General features: G+C 37.3%; 1 protein-coding gene across 1 annotated transcript; it reads right to left on the bottom strand.

Moving 5' to 3' along the window:
* Positions 1-1,141: 1,141 nt before the first annotated feature.
* TDRD6 (tudor domain containing 6) lies at positions 1,142-14,110 on the bottom strand. Its single transcript, XM_004674022.1, has 5 exons — positions 8,071-14,110; positions 6,260-6,390; positions 4,876-4,965; positions 1,952-2,015; positions 1,142-1,278 (listed from the first exon to the last, which is right to left on the bottom strand). Exons 1-5 carry the CDS (start codon positions 14,108-14,110, stop codon positions 1,142-1,144), a joined length of 6,462 nt encoding a protein of 2,153 aa, XP_004674079.1.
* Between the last annotated feature and the right edge of the window lie 8,703 nt (positions 14,111-22,813).

The following is a 22,813-nucleotide window of genomic DNA, read 5'->3' as shown; positions in this document are numbered from 1 at the left end:
CTTACCCTTCTTTGTTTTAGAAATGGATAAACCATCCTATTCTTGATAGTTCAATGCCAAAAGAAGAGAGTAACTGCTCAAAGAATCCAATGGACTTACTTTTTAAAATAATAATAACCTAGCATAGTGCACACTAGTATCTTTCAGGGAAAGCAAGGACATTTTTATTAAATACTCCTTTCAGTCACTTTAGATAAATTATTTGTAATCTTAAGTCATTGCAAGAAAGGAGTTATCTTCATTTCGTAGATGAGGAAGATCAAGATTCAAACACATTATAGAATTTTCCCAGGTCCTATATCTAATAAGCAGCATATAGTTTAAGATCTGTGTTCTAAAGATAGGACTTTCCATACACCTCTATACAAAACCATGTTTAAAAAGAATTGGCTTTGAAGTTAGATAGCTCTGGGTTTGATCAAGTGCCTGAAACTCTGAGATGGATTCTTTGAGCAGAGGTAAGTTTTTTTAACTTCTGTAAAAAGCTTCAAATTTCTCACCTATAAATATGGAGATCAATACTGCAAAGTAAAGGACTGAATGAGAAAATATACTTAAAGTACTAGCTGAGGAGGAACAACTGAAAGTTACCACTTAACCTTTACTGCATTTTCCCAATTATAGAGTTGTGGACCATTACTGTTGGTGTTCCAGAAGCACAGATACCCCAGCATCCTATTTCCTTTTTAATGAAATAAGATCACCGTGCCTTTCAGGACAAACTTTATTCAAATGTTGTCATATTAGAATACATTAAAATTCAAACAGAATAATGAGTCAAATGGTTAACTACATACATAAAGCCACAGAAACAAAACAAAAATTCTGTAGAAGTTACTGCTAACAAAGTCTTTCTACAAGTAGCATCATATAATATACTCTAAATTATAATTTTTCTATTGTAATTTAAACACTGCATCCAAAAGAAACCAAAATAGATTTTTTTGTGAAATGTAATGATAGCAGACTGTTTAGCAAAATAAATCCTCCCAACTGATTAGAAATATAACACATTTAATAAAGCAAGAGAAAAATTCCATGCTCATGTATATGCAGCAATTCTATAAAGCTACTGTATAATCAAACTGAGCTTTGGGTTTTGACACATATCAAAGTTTTCAAAATTCTTAACTTCTTGATGTCACATGTTCTCAGGTTTCTCACTCTGTTGATCTGGGTAAGATGCTATTTGCTTAAGAGCAGATTCTAACTGACAGGTCACCTCTGGATCCACAGGTATATCTATATCAACATCAGACCCCTTTTCTGAAACAAGCCCTAAGTTAAGAAACAAAAAAAGAAAAGAAAATTATATAAACGCTTTTGTGGCAAATTTAATGTCCTCTAAGAGTAGAACTGGAAATAAATGAGAATTATTCTTGCAGATTTTTTTTCTATGTTAGTATTTTGGTTTTCACACTATACCTAACTATCAAACAAAGATTATGTAAAATAGTATAATATCAAATTGGCTACCAACAACTGGTTTTATTTGCAATGTGCCTCAATTCTAAGATCCAAAATGCTAACTATCAAGATCACAATAACCAGGAATATTCAGCAAAATGAGTATTTTTCATGTAAATAAGCTAAAGATATCTAGGAAAAATTTAAAGAGATTGTTTAACACACAAAGATCATTTGAAAACATAGAGCTAATTAATACTGAGAAAATCTTTCAAAATTTGTTGAATTCATCAGCTAGACGATTCAATTTTTAAGATTAATTCAATGAACAAGCAAACTTCCTATGATAAAGCAACAAATTTGCTTCTTAGCTTTTTATTCTCATAAGCACATTTAATGCTTTTAGTGAATGTGTTTTATTTATTTATATTATTAATATATAAGGAAATTGATAAAGCATTTTTGTTTGGGGATTCAGTGTCATAGTATCTTTAAGACTTAGCAATCTGGGTAATAAAAGCTTTTTCTTTAAGAAATACATTACCATTAACTGCAGTATCATCTGATGACATGAAGTAAAGATCGTTTCCCACTGTTTGGAGCACAGCCTAACAGGAACAACAGGAATCTTTGGGTTATTACCAATTCTTTGGTAAGGAATGAAATAATTAAAATCAGAAGAGACCAGAAATAAAAACAGAATAAAATGGAAATCACAAAAAAGTGATGCTTTGAAAAGTCATCAATGTGATTTTATCATGAAGAACTGCCCTAGGAGCATTTTCTATTTTTCAAATACTTCTCTGGAACATCTCCACCGGGGCATTCTACACTAGAGTAAAATACTACTTTGCAAATTCTAACCCCCAATCCAACAAACCTGATGTTTGATGTATTCTTCAAGGGGCTGCTATTCAAACTTTCCCCATGGTGACCTACAATGATTTTCTAAAGACTGAAGAAATATATTTCTCCTATATTTCTTTCAATAAATAAGTGTTATGTATGCCTCATATTTATTTTCTTTAAGATTTACTTATTTATGCATACAGAACTGGGGCACAGGCCAGAAGAGCAAGGGTGGTGAGAAGATTCACCACAGACAGAGGCGGGAGCTGAACCAGGGCAGATTAAGGAAGATCACTGTTAAGGGGATTAGTGGGTGAGACCTGAGAGGTCTGCTGTGGGATGTGTGTCACCTCCCTGACCCGGTATCAACTTGCGCTGAAGTGATTGCAGTCAGTTTTGCAACCCTGTATCTTTACCTGCTTATTGTTTTATGTTCACTTTAAATTGTCTGAAATGGTTCTCCTCTATTTGGGCAAAGGGTAGTTCATTCAAATTGAATCATGTATATATCTGTGCATTTGGCTACAGATTCCTGAAAATTAATGGGTAGAAGAGATCAGAATGCAAAAGAAAAGTGTGGACAATTGAGGCAAGGCAAGGAAAGTACACTATTATTTTTGACAAACACAAATGGAATTAATAGAAGGTGCAGACTTTTTTCATTGCAAAAGTTCAAATGACCTTTTGCAAAAGGAGAAACAAGGAGACATGAACTAATAAAATAAAACTGACCAATGAAACCAGGACAAAGAACCTTTGTTATCTAAATAGTAAGGGCAGAAGGGAAGGTTATACTTTCCTCTTTTTGTATCTGTTTTACTCCAAAGCAAGCTCAACCAAGCAGAACTGGGTGAATACACAGGAGGAAACAGAGACCATGCTTTCTGGCCAGAGTTCAGAAAAGGGGCCACTCCAGGCGACTTAAAATAGGATCCTGGGATCCAGAAAGGATGGAGGAAATCTCAGAGAGAAAAATAATTAGAAAATTGTAACCCCAAATACTATAGGTGAACTTTTATAAGCCCCAAGGTCACCCCTGAGCTATGTGTATGAAGGCTAGAACCCAATGAAGAAGCATAGCCAAGTTTTAATGCCCGCTCTGTTACAGACACTGCTTAAATCCCAGATCAAGTTCTGAGTGACTTCTGTCCTGGACATAACTAAACAACACAGCAATGGCTCTGAAAACTGAATTGACACTGGATCATAGAAGCAGACACAGAATTTTTGGTATAATGCTAATGAGTTTGATCACCTGCTAGATAAAATAATATATATTTTTCATTAGACTTTAACAGGATCCAGTGTTTTATAACACAATATTGAAACACACAGGACACAATACACAGTTGTTCAACATACAAAGAACCAAATCTCAAGATGATCAGTGGATGCAAACACTGAGACGATCAGATATTGGCATAATCAGATAAAGATTCTGAAGCAAGAAATTTGACAAACTCGAAACAGGATAAATTCAAATGACCAGACATGTCATAACAACATGGGAAATTGCCCACCATGTAATCTTAAGTGAAGAAAATAGATCATGTAAGATGTAATCAACTCAATCCAAAATGTACAAGTGGTATATTGATGTTCCATATAAACAGAAAAATTATGAAAGAAAGTCAAACTTATCAATTTGTTTGCCTTTGGATGGTTGTATTACAGGTGATTTATATTTACTCCCTTTTAATTCTGTGCCATTTCCCCAGATTTGCTCTGTTTTAATTTATTTATATATTTTATATTGTTCTTCATTTTTGTATAAGTTTGATTTCTCCTCTCAGCTGTAGTCCCCATAAAATTACCACCCCTAAGATACCAATAAACCATATAGACGCTTGTGCTTTTTCCTCCTGTTGTGATCCTCTCCCTTCTCCTTCCCTGCTGAATGCCTCCAGTTTATAGTTTACCTGCAAGTTTTGTCTTTTTATTTTTCTGATTTTTTTGTTTGCTTCTCTATACTCCTCCTATAAGTAAAACAATGCATTTTTTCTTTTCATTGAACATAATCCATGTTAGTTCCATCCATGCTGTTGTATATTACGTGACTTTATCTTTTTGATTGCTGACTAATATTCCATTGTGTATGTGTGTTGTGTGTGTGATATCTTCTTTGTTCAGTTATTGTTTGGGGGTATTTTGTTTGTTTCCATATATTAACTATGTGGTTAATAGTGTCTGCAATAAACATAAGATTTCAGGTTTCCTTGCAAATTAATACTTTTGTGACCTTTGTGTGTATTCATAGAAGCAGAATTGCTGGGACATTTAGTGTTTTGAGGGTCCTCCATACAGCTTTCAATAGTGGGTCACCAGATTTTCTGCATCAAACATTTATATTCATGAAGGTCATGAATATGAAGAAATTTTTACTTTTAAATCTCATAATGAAAATCAATGAGTAAAACATTAATAAGTAAACTTCATACAAAGGGTTACTTGGAAAAAGGCCAGAATCGCTTATTTTGTCATCACTAGTTTTCATTGTTGTTATTACAGTATTATTATTTTTCTACATTATCTTAAAAAAAAGGGCTTTGAAAATAGTTTAAGCCACGTTAAGAAATGAAGCACAATTATTTCATTGATTACAATTTACATATTTTATACCTCAGGTGTACTCTTATCTAATTTAGGTATGCCATTCCAGACATTCTCAGGTTTCACTAGTTCCTCTGTACCATTTGAAAAGTTCAAAACCTAGAAGAAAAAATAGAAGATTTGATAAAATCTGTCCATTTCCCAAAACTATAATTTATGTACATACAATATTTTCAAATTTAAATATTTTAAGTTAAAAATGTAATTAAAATAACAATATTTTAATTTAAAATATAAATTATTTTATTAAACTTCAATCTGGTACCAACTCAATAATGCTTCAGTTCTAAAAACAAATATTGAATAGCTATGCCTAGAGATCAAATGGACAAAATTTAGATGTCAAAAAGTTTAAATTTAGATAGACAAAATGCAGCGAGTAAGATTTCTGCTGCAGGAGGTAGAGTCATATGATATGGATATAAAGTTTATTGATGGTGGCAGGAGATTAAAAAAAAAGAGAGATTTGAAAAATAACACTGTAAATATTTCTGGAAGAGGCAATGGCTAAAGCAACCTTTTAAAGATGAGTGGAAATTAACAAGTTTGGGAAAGGGGATGGATTATGGCAATCAGGCAAACTGAACTGCGTTCTTAAATATATCAAAGAACCTAAGCATGATATATATGGGATAAATCAAACACTTTGATGCCCATGTAATATAAGTTACAAAACATAGAGCAAGTCTTAAGGCTGGAGAGGTACACAAGATGCTCCATCTTGGGGGGCCTCTTATGCCATAAGTGACATTCTTCAGCACTTTTCTATTCTAGACCACTGGTTCTCAAATGTTGTATATATAAGAATGCACAATGCTGGTCCCATCCTCAGAATTCAGAATCAACTAGCCAGGGCAAGGTCCAGTGATCTACAATTTAAGAAACACACCAGGTGATTTTGATACCGGTGTTTTTCAAATTGGAAAAAAACAGTCAACTGGAAGTTGCTGAGAAGTCTCACATACAGGAATGATGTAGTCAGATTTGTATCTACTTCCCATTGGCAGTGTGGAGGGGAATCAAAACAAAACAAAAAAAAGACAAGAAGAGTTAAACCAAATAGAAAGTTATTAGAATAATTGGTTTGTGAAATGAGGGATGTAACTAAAACAGTAGTATTTAATATAAAATATTTCAAATAAGACATAAGTAGAAAGTGTAGAATATAGTGACTGAGAGGATTTCATGAGTAAGGAATATTAAAGGTTCTAGGATAATTTCTTACTAGAATAACTTCATGTGGACTTTTTAAATGATTTTTCTTATACTGCATCAAACGGCCAGATAAGCAAACATCTGTTCTACTGCATTTTCCAGTTTGATATTAGTTTGGTAAAATTTCCTTAACAGTCTGCAATTATATTTTGAGATAAAGTATTTCACCTTTACTTACCCTTGTGCCTTCTTCAGCTATTTCCAGAATCTCACATTTAGACCATGTATTTCTTAGACTTGACCACACAACACATTTTGATCCAACAGTAAATCCCTTCAAGGTATAGATGTTCTCTGGTTGAGTTGTCACTTTGAATAGAGCAAGACTCAATGGATACCTCTTAACTCCTTAATCTTCTATAGATAAGCAAAGCATTTACTAATCTGTATTTACTCTTCCTATATAATCCTATATTCTTATTTATTCCTATATACTTAATATCAATTAACGCATTAGTACAATATTTCTATTTTTCTTGATTTAATCTTAACTTCTTCCATTGTCTCTCCCCCATATAATTCCTTTCACCATCCCCTAAAATTATCACTATGGTATAACATGCTTTTCTAAGGATGAAAATATAATTTCCAACATTGAAAATTATTAGCAAAACCTGACTTTTGCTACATGTGGTGTGGTCTAGGATTACAACAGCTGTTGTGAGAGCAAAGAATCATATTGCAAGTGAATAGACATTAGTAACACAAATTAGTGATTAAAATGTGACAATAAGGACTAAAAACTAGGATATGCCACAGAATTAAAATAGTGAAAATTTAAGGGATCAAAATGTAGGGGGTTCAACACTTCATGATCATAAATGTGTATAATGTGTATGCAGCTTTTAACACTGTGTGTGATCGACATATCTGTGTAGGAACAAGGATGACGACCACAGTGTGACAGTGGCCATTTCTTGGTTACAGGTTAAGGTGATTTCTATTCAACATACTCTACTGTTCCACCCCCCCCCCTTTTTTTGCATAATTTAACAATATATAAGTGAAGATTTCACAGTCTAACTCTGATACTTAAAAATACCCTAAAAGGGCCCTCCTGGTGGCGCAGCGGGTTAAAGCACAGCACTGAGAATCTAAAGCCACTTCTGCATGAGTTCAATTCCCACCTGCCCCGGAGGTGACCACATGGCGCGGCAGACCTCTCCTGACCCGCCCGCTGCTCCCCTCAGCAGTGTACTTTGTCGATCTGCCTGTTCTGTTCCCTACTCTGTCTCTGGTGAAGCCTCTCACCACCCCTGAGCCTCTGGCCTGTACCCCAGTTATGTGTGCACAAATAAATAAATCTTTAAAAAAAAAAATACCCTAAAAGTTGTCTTCTAGATAGCCAAGGAAATAGCATTAAGTTATAAAAAAGTTAATGGCTGCTAACTTATTGGTTACTCTAGGAAACCTAAATCTGATTTTTGGTTAATATTTCTAAATGAATGACAAGATACATACACGAGTCCAATTAAGTTAAATATGAACACTGTTAAAATGATCTCTAGCATAGATTCATCTTTATGAATAGTTAATAAAAGGACACTTTATTTTTTTAATCTTAACAAAAATCATAGCCTCTCAATTATAAAGGTGATACTGTTAACTTTATATTTGTGACAACAATCTTAAAGCATTCCATTTTTAAACACAAAATTAATAATTCAGCATTTCACTCAGCATATAAGTTATTGTTTCACATTGACTTTACCCACTTTGAAGATTACTTGCATATAATCCAAATCTAACTATCTTCCGGTGTTAATCTTTCCCCAACCAAAATTTTTAAAAATCATATAAAAATTAATGTCTCTTCTTTAAAATGTACAAGTATGTAATTTTGAGAGCTACTAAGTTAAATTCAAATAGCAGTGAAAGAAACCATTATGTAGTTGATAAAAATGTCAGGTTATAATGCTATATACTTGAAACTTTTATATTATAAACCAATGTTAACCTTAATCAAATTCATGTAAAAAATTCACATACCTGAGACATGATCTGGTAAAGTATTATCAGGTTTTCTCTCATCTCTGGAGTCTTCTTCAGGGCACAGTGAAGTCAATGACAACATGACATCTCTGGGCTTATAATCTGTCAATGTTTCTTCAAATATATTCATTTCAATATGCATTTTGGTATCACAATTATTTCCATGTTGATGCTGTGGTAACCTAGGCTGATCATCAAAACATTCCTCACAATTAGGCTTCTTTGGATCCTCAGTTCCCATAGATTCTTGGGCTTCCTGATTCACTTCTAAAGAGAGACAGCTTATTTTGTCTTCTAGACACAGCTGGGATGTAGGTGATTCAAGTTGTGGCTGTTTCTCTGCTTCACAACTGAGGGGAATCGGCACTATGAATGATTGCAGTGTAGCTTCTGTGTCACAGCCTTGAGGAGATGGTGCCAGACCTAGCTCTTCTCTCTCTTCATTCTCGACTAAAGAATGCTGTAATTCAATGAATTCTAGTTCCAAGAATTCTTTTGATTCATCATCAGGAGAAAGTGGCAGCTCAAGGGAATTCAGTTCCAATATCTCCTTTGTTTCACTCATGTGTGGTAATAGTGTGTTAAATCCTGTAATTAGGTCATCATCATCATCAAACTTGGCATTGTCAATCAGTTGGCATTTCACCTTACCTTCCACTACCTCAGTACCAATTTTATTCATGCGTGGATTTGCAAAAGCTTCAAAAATGGTATCAGTGTTAACTTCATAAAATTTATTCAGTTTAGTTTCAATAATGTTAAAATCCTTTCCAGTTCTTTCAGAGAGCTCATCTGTCTCTGGTCCCACATAGAGTGTTTTCTCATGTCTAGCTTTGGTAACTGATTTCTTAAGTCCAATGTCAGGACTGGGGGACCCCTTTATCATGGAGCTATTTTTATCAGAGACTGGACAACTGTTAGCAATCTTAGAATATTTCTTCATTTTCTCATTAATACTTTCACCTTTGCTTTTTAAGTCAACAATCGCTAAAGGGATGTCACAAACATCCCGTTTGACCTCTAGTATTGTTATTTCCAACACATCTTTTGTTACTATTTCATAAAAATAGTCATTTCCCTCTTGTGGGCATGTGCCTCCTGAAATATTAAATCCCGAGAGGCAACATGGGAAGGCTTGCATAGGAACAACCAAAAGTCCAGAAGGAATGTTCCAGAGTGCTTTTGGGTCTACACAGTCCTCAACATTTCCAAAGTCCACAAGTCTGACAGATACAAGATAGTCTTCACCAACATTGGTAATAAGTGCCCTGTAGTAATGGCCATCTTCTCGATATCTCACTATGCAAGGATCACCAATGTGAGGACATGAGACGTGACTTCTCAAGTCTGTTACTTGTCTTCCAGCAGCTTGTACTTCTGCTTCTAAATACTGAAGTTTTTCAGTATCAGCAAACTGACACCAAAAATATTCAGGTCCATCTATCACAGTGGCATACGCTCTTACCATCTTCATCTTTGGGTTATACCAGTGGAGAAATGCTGAAATATCTAGGTCTGTTCTTTTGTCAGGTTTTGAATTAGACCCTTGAATAATTTGGGTAGAAAGTGCTACTTTAGATTTTTCACTGAAAGCATATATGCTAATAATATCTTCTGCTATGACCCCATGTTCATCTGTAAGAATAACTTCCCATCTGTCTTGAAATTTAACAAATTCACATCTTATTTGAGCCTCATCTGTCCTTCGGGAAAAGTAATGAAGTATTTCCCTCGACTTTAAAATCTCAGGGGCCCAAAGTCCCCTTAAAGAACAGTGGATGCCTAATCCTGGTAACTGTGCATTTATACAGTCAAGCTTACCTATCTTGTTAGTAGGAACCATGGAAACATTGCCATAATCTATAAATTGTATAGAGAGTAGGTCATTGGATAGTTGCTCCTTGACCACTGCACGATACCATAAACTATCTTCTGGAAAAGTGGCACATATTACATCTCCTTTTTGCAAAGGTGGACCAACATAATATTCGGGCTTTGTTCTAACATTGTTTAATCTCTCTGAAAGTTGATTAATTTCAGCTTCATCTTCTGTAAGTTGAACATAAAAGTCTAAGAGATTATTTATGTGAGAAACATACACAGTTGTTTTAAAGCCAGGAACTACAGTTTTCTGAGGAAAATTAGAAACATTTGGAGGCAAATCTGTATTATGTCTGTCTCCTATTTTTCTCTCTGAAAGAGGGGCTTCTATTTTTGTGGCTTTTGAAGGCAGTTCAACAAAACCTTCTTTCTTTTCTGTTAATGGAGACAATTGGTTATTTTTATTCTCACCAGAGTTCTGATATTGAGTGACTAAGTCTGTCTTTGTTGAACTCTGTAATAGTTTGAGTTCTTTACATGCTGATATGATCTTAGGCTTGTATAATTCTCCCAAGACCTCCGTGCTGTGTAATTTATTCCCTATTGGTTTACTTAAATACTTTGTAGGTGACAACTTTTTGCCTTCCTTTTTAACTTCAAGAATGTCTGTTGTAGACACAAGTGCTTTACTTTGCTCTTTTTTTCTTGTCCTACCTTTGTAACCAAGTAGCTCTAACTTCTCATTAATATTAGCATTAATTTGAACACTATTATCATACAGTTCAATAATCAGTCTCCCATCTGGATCTTTTGCTACGACCAAAGCCTTCAGTGATTTATCTAAGACAGTCTCCTGAAACCATGCTGTGATTGCTTCTGGTATATGGTCAGGAATATCAGATAACGAACATTTAACGGCTTGCATGGGCAAAAGTAAGACATCATAGGCATTACTAGGTATAGGAAGGAGATCATCATTTGTTACCACATAAATGTTCCCAAAATCAACAAAGAAGATGTTATTTGGCTCTTTTTCTATTATGACCCCCCTATACCAGTTGCCATCCGTATACTTGGCAAGACATAAATTTCCAGAGATCAAAGGGCGGTTTTGTAAATTCTGCAAAGCTTTACTTAGTTGTGCGATGTTACATGACAACTGCCCTAAAATATGTGCATTTCTTCCCAGTTGGCAATAAAATGTCCAAGGGTCATCAACATGTGTTATATACACTGATTCCTCACTTCCAATTTTCATGTCATGTGTAGAATAGTAGTAAGACTGTAGCTGAACAGAAGGCTCAAGAGGCTTCTGAAGTTTTACTGGTCTTGCAAGTCTCTTTTCTACCAGAAAATAGCACGCACTCTGAAAGGGTGTTAGCAAGTCCACAATACTAAACAATTCTTTATCATATATTGAAGCCAAAGCAAATATTGTGCATTTTAATTGTAGATTGCTTCCCTCTGCATTGGCTATAAAACCACTAAAAGCTTGTATTGCCTTCTTATCCCAAACCAAGGGATCCTGACCAACTGGTTGAATTAAATTATAAAGACTGCATCTAAAAGCCTGAGCCTTTACGCTGAGAAACTCTTCACTAATTGAATAGATATCCTTCACTGATACCATCTCTTTGTCTCCATAATCTACAAATGTTACCTGGACATGCTCTGATGATTGTGGTTCACTGATCAGAGCCCTGGACCATTTTTCATCTACTGTCCGCTTTGCCAAACAAGCAGGGCTGGCTCCCTGGTAAGGAGTAGCTGTGTGCATGCAATAGTCCTGAATTTTAGACATTAGAGTTCTAAATCCTTGCATGTTTTTGGTTAGCTGGCACCAGAAATAGCTAGGGTTTTCAACATATGACACTCTGACTTCCACTGTACTTCCAACTTCTAGCTCTTCTTTACAAGAGCCTGGCTTAACTTCCAAGAAATTCTGTGTAAGAGGGGAATACACCAATGCTCTTTTTTCTGTTTCCTGCATAGCTAGTCCAGCTGAAACATCTGTAACAGCTGTTGTGTCAGTCAAAGCTCCTGAAACAGAGGCAGTTTTATTCTCTGTCTTGACTTTCTGTTCTACTTCTACCTTCTTGGCAGAAGGAATTTTGTTATTCTCTGCAGTTAACTGATTTGTAGCACTCCCTGGTGAGTGGGCAATTAGAGGAACATTTTCCTTTGTCTCAAATTCCTGATACTTGGCATACCCAGCTTGTGCAATGACCTTGCTAATGTTTTCTTCCCCAGTTCTTGATTCATCAAGAATCTCAATAACAAATTGATTATCCTGCTTACCAAGGACATGGATAACTAATTCTTTGTGGAGCACAGTCTTTTTAAAAAAGGTAATTGCCTCCTGGCTCCAAATTTTCCCCAAAGGCCAAATGTCAGCAAGGGTGCATGGCAAAGCCAACATTGGGAACTGCCTGAACTGAGGAAGCAGCATCCTCACATCATACCAGTCCACATTTTCCGAATTGCCTCGGTCAACCAAGAATACATCCACACTCCTGTCATCTAATCGGGTGACTAGTGCCCGGAAATAGCCATTTTCTTTCCATTTGACACAACAAAGGTCATCAGGTTCAGGTTTCAAAACAACACCATCCAGCTTAGAGGCCGAGGAATAGAAACTGCACATCCTCCTCATCAACTTGCTGAAGGTGGCATTGTGTTTCCTCAACCTAATCCAAAACTCAGAAGGACTTTTAACAAACTCTACCTGGGCATCATAGAAAGCATTCATTTTTAATCGGATAGATCGTAAGGCTGGAGGTGAAATCTCTTCATCCACCTCTTCAACAGGAGACTGAGACTGAAGAGCGGTTTCTGGTTCTTCATCCCCTTCTTCCTCCTCAAATCCCTGGCTCTGAAGGAACCGGTCAGCCAAGCAACAGGACTGTATTCCGAATGCACAGTTTAGGTTAATTCCATCGTCTCCATACAAAGTGACGTAATACACATGCTCAAACGAACAGTAAAATTCAATCTTTGCATTCACTGCCTGGCCTAGTATCAATGCCTTCAAGTCACCGACCTGTGACCGAGACCAGCCCCTCCCACCATCCCAGAGTCCATACAAAGCGCAAGGGTAGGTGACCACCGGCATTCGGAAATATTCCGGCAGCAGGTAGCGCAGGCTACTGCAACTCACTAACTCTTTCCTTCCGTAGTCGACGTGCAGCACTTGGGCACAGCGCTGGGGCCGAAAAGTCTCCAGCAAGAGCGCCCTATACCAATGTCCATCCAACCCACAGGATGCACATGGAGAGCCCGGCTTGTCTGGGCTCTCCTCCCTCTTCTCCCAGGTGGCTTCGGTCAAGCTGTCATCGCTGGTGCCAGTGGAAGCCCGGTACACCTGGGCCATGCTCTCGGAGAGCCGGAGTATCTCCTGCGAGAGGCTCCGGAGCTGGCAGTGGATGCGATGCGGATGGCACACCTGGGTGACAACCACGGGCTCCGTCACACCGAGTTGCAGCTGGGGATAGAAGAAATCCAGGCTCAGCTGCTCTTGCTTGGGTGGGACTCGCGGGAGCACGGGGGCCCCAGGGCCCCAGCCAGCCGTAGTGGCCTCGAGGGAGCGCTTGAGCAGCGAGCGGAAGAGGCTGTCTGGCACCTGCCGGGCTAGGCCGAGCTCTTGCATCTGCTGGGACAGACTGGGCACCTCCAGGAGGACTAGGCGATGGAGGAGCAGCACGTCCAGGACCCGCCCGTGCACCTCCTTGCCCTGCAGACCGCTAAGGAAGTCCACCGCGCTGGGCGGCCAGAGCTGGGGCTCGCCCCCTCCCATGCCGCTGCCGCCCGCGGGCACCAGGCCGGCCAGCACGCAGCCCAGCACTTCGGAAGGCAGGTGGAAGAACTCGTTGAGACCCGGTGCTAGGGAGCCTGCACTGGCAGTGATCGTGCGGCCTTCGTCCAGCAGGAAGACACGGCTCTCTTGTGCCTGCCGGCTGACCACGCGGCAGCGGTGCCAAATGAGCCCCACCTGCACCAGGCACAGCTCTCCCGGCGAGGCCAAGGCGCCGCCCAGCGCCCATGGGCCGCGCGCGGCAGCAGCTTCCTGGATCTCCAGGCTCAGCCGCACGTACTCTTCCCGCCGCTCGCCCACCAGTCCCCAGAGCTGCACGGGGATCACCTCGGGTTGCACGTCCACGAAGGACACCCGCAGGGTCAGCAAGGCCCCAGGCGTCGGCAGGCTGGGCGTCGAGGACATCGCCGGACGGCCACCGCTCGTAGAGCTGTCCCGGCCTCACGTAGGCCCCGCCGTCCCCCGCCCGCGCCGGCGGCCGGAGAGTCCCAGGAACCCAGGCTCAAGGGCCAAGAGATGGGAAGGACGCTGGGCGAGACACCCCTTGGGTCTGGTCAGCCAGACGCCAGACCGCAGGAACTCGCGCTGACTGGTAAGACCCGGAGGCCCCACCAACCGCCACGGTTGCGCCGCCACGCAGGTATGTGCCGCGCGTGGCGTCTCGCTTCCGGGCACGGGCGGCTGGCAGGCCAGAATTATGGACTCACCACTGAGGGACCCAGGTGTGGGTGCGGGCAGCGACCAGGGCAGGGGGTGACTCTAACTCAGGAGGGGCTTTCAGCTTCCAGCGCGGGCAAGTAAGAGGTGGCGAAGTTGGGACCTGTCTGTTTCTCCCCGAACGTGTTGGACTCAAAGCTACAGGGTGAAGCCCCAGCAAAAGGAGTTGGGGAAGAAAAGAGCAGGTTATTTCCATCCAATCTACACCGATCTCGCGGTATTCCAGGAAAGGCTCTGGCCTTTGGGAGAGGCGTGGAGATACAAGGATGCAAGGGCCGGGTGCTGGGCCTCAGGGCCTGAACTCAAAATACCTTCAGTACCCCTAGGGGGAGGTCTTTACCCCCCAGGGGTGGGGGCTTGGCTTCTATCTCATGACTGATCCCCAGCAAGATGCTAACTTTCCCTTCTTTTAAGGCAGTGTTTTGCATTGATCAATTTGTTATGTGGTTAAACACACCATGGGAGGGTGGGGGGGGGGGCTGTTAATGTTTTCTTGCCCACAATGATCAGGTATGTTCTTTGCTGCTTTTTTTTTTTTGCTGGACGCTGGCATCCCAGCTTTGCAGGAATTTATTCTTTATTAACTCGAACAGCTAGCACAGAACTAGACTCCTCAAAAGGACATCAAAATGAATGGAAGAAACAGGACATGGAACTTGTCACGTCTACTATGGTAGAGGGCCTCTAAGCTGGGCACTTGTTCTTTTTCCTCACCTGCATCTTACCAAAGTAAGCCTTGGGAGATTTGTCAAGGGGAAGGGGCAGGTAGGGGCAAAAGCTCCACATTTAGATCTACATTAGAATTTTGTCCATTGCAAAAACCCATTCCTGGGTTTCTCACAATTTACCTGTGCTTTTCCACTTCACTCATTCACATTTCAATCCATTATGAATTCAATAGACAGAAAATCAAGACAGTGCTTAATTTAACACTAGCCTAACAGTGTAAATCCCAGTGTTTCCATCTACAGGATTAGCAGCTACCTCCAGGGTGTCCTGTGCGTCCTTAACCAGGGCACTTCCACATGACATTTAAGTTGTCTCTAGTGACTATCACCACACATGTGTAAGTGTAGAGAGCTGTGAATAGGTACCACCACGGCTAAAATACAAAGTGTTTGCACTCCCCGGAAGATCTCTTGCCTCTTTACAGTATATCTCCTCCCTCTTCCATGGGCTTCACACCCACTCACCCTATAGTTTTGTCATCTAGAATGTCATGTGAATAGAATCATGCAGTATGTGGCCTCTTGTGTCTGACTTCCATTGCCTGGCATAATGCCTTTGAGTTCATTTGTGCAGTCTGTAAAAATAGTTTACTTTTATTGACCAGTTTTCCATTGTATGGAATACAATATTTATCCACTAGATGATAGATTTTCAGGTTACTTCTAAGGTTGGGTAATTATCTATATTGCTGATATAAACACTCACATATGTCTTGTGTGGACATAAATTTTCATTTCTAGGAATATTATTCCTGGTTCATATGACGAAACTGTCAACTTTTTTTCCCCCAAATGACTATCATTTTGCATTTCTACTAATGAGATGAGGTACTCTGTGTCCTCATACGCACCTGGTATTGTTAGTCTTTTTCATTTAAACATTCTTATGTTCTAGAATGGAATCTTATTGTGTTTTTTATTTGCATTTCCTTAATAATTTTGGCTATTTTTCATTTATTAATCTGCCATCACATATCTTCTTTGGTGAATAATCTGATCAAGTTCTTTTCCATTTTTTTAAAGGGTTATATATATATATATATATTTTAAAGATTTATTTATTTATTCATACAGAACTGGGATACAGGCCAGAGATGCGGAGGGTGAGAGGATTCACCAGACAGAGAGTGGGGAGCAGAACAGGCAGATCCACGAAGTACACTGCTGAGGGGAGCAGCGGGCGGGTCAGGAGAGGTCTGCCACGCCATGTGGTCACCTCCGGGGCAGGCGGGAATCAAACTCATGAGGAGTTGGCTTAAGCTTCTTAGTGCTGTGCTTTAACCCACTGCGCCACCAGGGAGGGCCAAAGGGTTATATATTTTTAAAGGGTTTTAGTCACCTTATTTTTGAGTTATAAGAGTTCTTATATATTCTGGATATAAGTCATTATCAGATAATGTGTTTTGAAATGTTTTTTATGTTTTGCCATTTCATTTTTCTTTTAATACTGTCTTTAGAAGAAAAAACTTCATAATTTTCATGAAATAAATTATGCACATATTTTTTCTTCCCTAGGTAGATTTTGTGTTCCAAGAAATCTGTAAGCCAAAATTTAAACAATATTCAGGTTTCTTGTAGAAGTTTCTTAGTTTTAGTTTTTGTATTTAATTTCTAATTTTAATTCTGTGATTCATTTTGAATTAATTTTTATACATGCTGTGAGAGGACTGAAGGTTCTGTTTTATTTTTTTCATAAGATTATCTAATTGTTATAGTACCATTTATAGCGAAGACTATACTTTTCTATTTAAATTAGTTTGGCACTTTTGCCAAAATTAGTTGACCATATACTGAGAGGGTGAGTATACCTGGACTCTATATCCTGTACTTTATGCCAGTACCACACAGTTTTAATTATTATCCAAAGTGCTTAAATGTGGTTAGGTAAAAGAATTCTTCATTTCCCCCTCAAAGTTGTTTTCTCTACTTAACAGTTTTAGCTTTTCCATATACATTTTAGAATACACTTGGCAATTTCTGCACTTCAAGATAGCCTGTTAGGATTTTTAACAGGACTGTAATAGGTAGAGTACAATTTGAGAATTATCTTTGGAGTAATATTTAGCCTTTCAGCCCATGGGCATATGGCTTATCATCCCATTACTTGAGGTTTTCTTTAATTTCTTTCAACACTATTTTATAGTTTTCAGTGAACAAATAGTTTCTTGAACATGCAGTTAGTTCTATTTTCATATTTTTAATTGTAATATTTAAAAAACTTAGTTTCCAATTTTTCACTGTTATACAATATACAATAGTATACAATATACAATAGTATATTTTTTTGTGTACTGTCTTTATATCTTGTGATTTTGCTAAAACTCTTATAAATTCTAGTACATTTTTTTTTGTAAATACTTTGGAATTTTCTATACAATTATCTATGAATGAAGGCAATTTTATGTCTTCCTTTCCAAAAATCATGCCTTTTATTTTTCTTTCTGGCTTTATTGTATGACGAAGAGCTCCAGCATGGGTTTGTACAGGAATGGTGAAGATGGATATTTTTATGCTGTTCCTGATTTGGGGAGGAAGTCTTTCCTTTTTCATTAGTATAGTGTTAGTTATAGATTTTACTTATATCTCTTTTAAGAAGAGGTTTCCTTCTTTTTCTAGTTGTTGAAAGCTTTTACCATGATAGAATATTGAGAAGATATTTTCCCTTGGTACTAAGATAAATTATATTGATTAGTTTTTGAATATTGTATTCCTGGGATGAATCTTCTATTCCCTCACTTAGACATGAGATATTATATTTTACAGTATTGAATTCAGATTGCCAATTTTTTTTTCACATTTAAAAAAATTTTTAAATGTTTTCCAGATTTTTTTTATTGTAGTAAAGTATAATCTAAAACTTAGCAATTTAACCATTTCTTATTTAATTGTTCGAAAAATCACCAACTGTTTGTTGTAGTGGTTGCACCATTTTACATTCTCCCCAACAATACCAATTTTCCCACATTCTCACTAACACTTGTCAGTTTGGGGGGATTTTTGTTGTTGTTTTGCTTAGTAATAGCCATTGTAGTGGATGTGATGTGGTGTTTATGGAGTTTTGAATCTATGTATATATAAGAGATATTGACCTATAGTTAACATTTAAAAAAATGTATTTATACATTCTGAACAATAAGAAAAACGATGCAAAATCATACAGTGCTGGGAGTTCATGGCTATGGTACTGGGTATGGTGTGTACCAGCGAATCCTGAAGCAAGAGCACATTTTGAGTGGCAAAGGATTTGGTTCAAAATACTGATTTAGTAGTGGAAATTTTAAGCTCAAAAGGCCTGTGGGCCATCCTGGTAGAGATATATAGTTAACATTTGCAAAAACATGACTAAAACTAAAAGTAGAATAAGGACCAAAAAGACATAATGGTAAATTTACCATTTATTGCAATGCTAACTATGTATTTGGGAATTTCTAGCCTAAATGCATGAGTTGGTTTCACAAAAATAGTGGCCCTTCGTAGAGAGAGAATGAAAATGGATATAATGGCTAAGCATAGAAACTTGAGGAACAAAAACTTAAGGAGCGAACAGCAATTAAACATCCTTAGAACACAACTATGTTAACAGGAAACACATATATTGTTGTGTGTTGAAATGTAAATAGTTGAAATGTGACATCCTAAATTAAGCCCAAGTTTTCTATTTCAATTGAGGAAGCAAAAATTAAGATCTGAGAATTAGCTCTGAAATGTTTATTATCATTTTAACTGAAAAAATGCACCATACCAGGACAAAGCAAAGCACTTAACAACCAATTGAGAATTTTAAAACATTTATTTTAAAAATCAGAATAATACACTATATTTACTCACAAGTATTCCTGTTTGTTACCAGATATTTTCAGCAAACAGACATCTTTAAGCATCTTCATCTGCTTTTATCAAACCTTCAAAGTGGCTCCTGCTGCTGTTGACAATCACAGCAGCCTGTTGGGGGTAAAGTATGGGGAGAGAAAAATAATCACGTATTCCTCAAAGTTCAGAAATAATAAAACACTTGGGTGGGTAAAAATGTGCACTTGTATTGTACCATTGAAGCCAAATTTATGATGCAGTTTTTATATATAGAATAATAATATAAACCCAGCAATAGGTGTTAACCAACCAGCCAACCAGTTTGTGTTAAATTCTTGATCTTTGTGAATAGCTATGAAACTGATGAATTCTTAAAATTCTAATGATAACATACATTTAAATACACATATATTTGTTGAAAATGCAGTTGAACACTGAATATGGTAAAGAATTTCATGAAATCACTGTACTTATTGTGACCCAATGTATTTATTCTGAAGATAAAGGGAAACTATTTTATGACATAATGATATGGTCTACTCTCTCCACAACAAAAAATTGTTTTAATTCACAAGTACCTTTTAAGTGGCTGCTATTTGAAGTATATAAAGGATACAGAGATGTAGTACATAGGTCCTAGATTTCAAGCAGTTCATTCTGATTAGGGGAAGCAGACATACATCCATCCAGACAGAAATCCCTAGTAAGGGAAGCAATGGGAGCACAGAGATGTTAAGAGGTTGAAGACTTCAGAGATCAGGCCGTATGTGATCATTCTAGCTATTAAAGCAGTGATTTAACTAATGACAATGAAGATGACTGTGTTATGGTAGTGGAAGTTTAAAAACGTGGAGAACACAGCATGAACACTCTATGAGAAACAGATAAGTAGAGCAATGCATTTACAAAAAGGTAAAATGCAGACATGCTGTGAAATGCAAAGTTTGCAAAATGGGATTGGAATCAACCCCATTGGTCTTGGAGATAATTAATGATTTTTATTTTTATTGTGTGGATATGAGAGTAATATTATGAGGTGACATGCCTGGAGTTACCTGAAGGAAGATGACTCTGATAATCTGTGAAGGATGGATTTTCAGGTGAGATAAGCCAGCCATATAAGATTATATTATACTTTGAGGTCTTAGTGGATCTTTTCCAATCTTGAAATATGAGAAAAAATTTCAATCCAGAAAAGATGAATCCCAGTACTTTTTAAAATCCTATTTTTTATATGTTCATATAATGCCCCATTCAAATATATGCAGTTAAAGTTCTAGAGTTCAACTACTTTATCCTAAATGTAACTGAAAATCAAGAGTTGTGAAATGACTTCTTGATCATAATTGTATTACTCTGTTAGAAAAAGACCCGAAATAGGATAAATGTCATTAAGATTCATATTCAGTTTGCCTTTTTCATTATCTGACACTTAAATAATATATATAGACACATTTGGTATTCATCTTTAAAGACTCCTGATACAATTGAGGGGAAGAGAATTTAATGGCCCTTGCCAATTTTTTCAACTACAAAATATTAAAAGTTTAAAAATGGAAGTCCTATGTAATTTGTTTTCATGAACAAAGAACATGTACAACTTTCAATTGTAAATAAATAGTTGTATCTAAAAATTTGCAGATGATGGAATCTCACTTTGTTCACATTGAAGATGTTGTGAAAGTTCCTTTTCTAGCAAAGCAAAAGAAATTTAAGATTAGTCTTATAGTCACAGATGCTTAAACTAGTGAGACAAACTATCCATGTTAAGTGTAACTATGATCAATTTTTATTGAGTACCAAATTAGTACTACTACTGAGAATGAGATTTATATAAAAATAAGGTTCTACCACCAAGTGGCCCTACCACTTGGCTTCTAATTGAGTAGGATTTCGAATACTCGATAAAGACACATTAATCCTCACTAAAGACAAATTTAGAAATGTTTTTCTTTTAGTTTTTTCACAGCAAAACATTAAAACAAAAAGATACCCTACTGAATGGGAGAAAATATTTGTACATTATAGACTTAACACGGGGCTAATTATCTGAAATCTATAAAGATTCATATGATTCAAAATTAACAACTCAATCAAAAATAGGCAGAAACCGCTAACTAGACACTTCTCCAAAGAAGACACACAATGGCCAATAGGCGTATGAAAAAAATTCTCATCATCAGCTTATCTAGGCAAATGCAAAGCAAAACCATAATAACATATCACCTCACACCTGTGAGTGTGGTCCATTTCAAAAAGACCAGCAACAAAAAGTGTTAGCAAGAACACAGGCAAAATAGAAACCATCTTATACTGTTACTAGGAATATACACTAGTTCAGTCTCTAAGGAAAATAATATGAAGTTTCCTCAAAACATTAAAAATAGATCTAACATATGATGCAGTATTCCCTTTCCTGGGTATTCCCTTCCTGAAGAATAACAATTAAAAAAATTCAAAGTGACATAGGCACAGCTATGTTCATTGTAATACTATTTACAAGTCAAATTATAGACACAACCCAAGTATCCAATGACAGATGAGAGGATAAAGAACATGTAGTATATAAACAGTGGAATACTAGCCAACTATAAAACATATAAAATCTTGCCATTTGTGGCCAGATGGATAGGACAGAGGGGTGAAATAAGTCAGAAGTAGAAAAACAAATACCAGGTGATTTCATTCATATGTGCAATGCAAAGAAACACAGTAAGGAACAAATGCAAGCACACCAAAGGAAACTGAAATTTGTCTGACGGCAAGATGGGAGCAAAAAGGGGAGGGAGCCCAATGCATTATGGGGGAAGGAGGTTAGGGTTTTGGTGATAGATGTGAGATACATACTTTTTTAAAGGTGTGAACCTACCTGCCTAAAACATCTATAGTGTTGTAAGTCAACAGCTCAATAAACAATCTTTAAAAATAATGATCTTTCTGTGGTATTGCCTTTGAAAGTTAAAAAATGGGGAAAAATTAAAAGATTATATAGAGATGTGTTAATTCACTTATACATACAAAGAACTATATAGTTAAAATAATATATTTTTCACTGAGAAAAATAATTTGGAAAGGGACAAATGTAGAAGCTAAGGAAAAGAAACTTAGGCATTAACTATTGTTAATAATGAACTGAAGAGAATTATCCTACATTGTAGTATTATAGTAAAGTTAGAATAAAACGGTTAAGTCTTTCAGTTTGGACACAAAATTACTGAAAATTGTATTCCTTTTTATTTATTGTTAATTACTCTGGAGAACAAGAGTATTTCAAATTGTTAAAAATAAAACAGAGTTCCAACATACAATACTGAACATTATTTTACTGGAAAAGTATCAATGTGATTGGGTATATATTAGTTATACAGGATTTTGGTCAGCCTATGGATTTGGTCAGATTATGGAGGGTCTTAGTGCTCAAACTAGATCATGGTGACATCACTCTAAAATTTATGCTTATGGCAATTCAAATTTATTTAAGAAATACAAGACAAAACATGCCAAATGAAAAAATCTGGTTTTGGTGGATTCAAGAGCTATGGCCAGTGTTATTGTAAAGATGGTATAAAGTTATTTACTCAGCACTTAATTAGTAAGTGCTGTCATTATAAAAGTTATAAAGTCTTGTTAGCACAGCAGGTTAAAGCACAGCGGACTAAAAGCACAGTACCAAGAAGCTAAAGCCACTTCAGCATGAGTTCTATCCCCATCCCAGAGGTGACCCATATGGCACTGCAGACCTCTCCTGACCCACCCGCTGCTCCCCTCAGCAGTGTACTTGGTCAATCTGCCTGTTCTGCTCCCCACTCTGTCTCTGGTGAATCTTCTCACCACCCCTGCACCTCTGGCCTGT

The sequence above is a fragment of the Condylura cristata genome, unplaced genomic scaffold (genome assembly GCF_000260355.1).
Source record: "Condylura cristata isolate star-nosed mole 26May11 unplaced genomic scaffold, ConCri1.0 scaffold00001, whole genome shotgun sequence".
Lineage (NCBI taxonomy): Eukaryota > Metazoa > Chordata > Mammalia > Eulipotyphla > Talpidae > Condylura > Condylura cristata.
The sequence above is the reverse complement of the archived record's forward strand: the minus strand, read 5'-3'. Positions and strand labels throughout refer to the sequence as shown.

Excerpts from the sequence above, each read along its gene's own strand:
- TDRD6 (XM_004674022.1), bottom strand. The coding sequence starts at position 14,110 with ATGTCCTCGACGCCCAGCCTGCCGACGCCTGGGGCCTTGCTGACCCTG. Across the intron at positions 6,391-8,070 it reads TTTACCAGATCATGTCTCAG|TGACAACTCAACCAGAGAAC; the intron begins GTATGTGAATTT and ends CTCTATTCAAAG. Across the intron at positions 1,279-1,951 it reads AGATGATACTGCAGTTAATG|GGCTTGTTTCAGAAAAGGGG; the intron begins GTAATGTATTTC and ends TTCTTAACTTAG.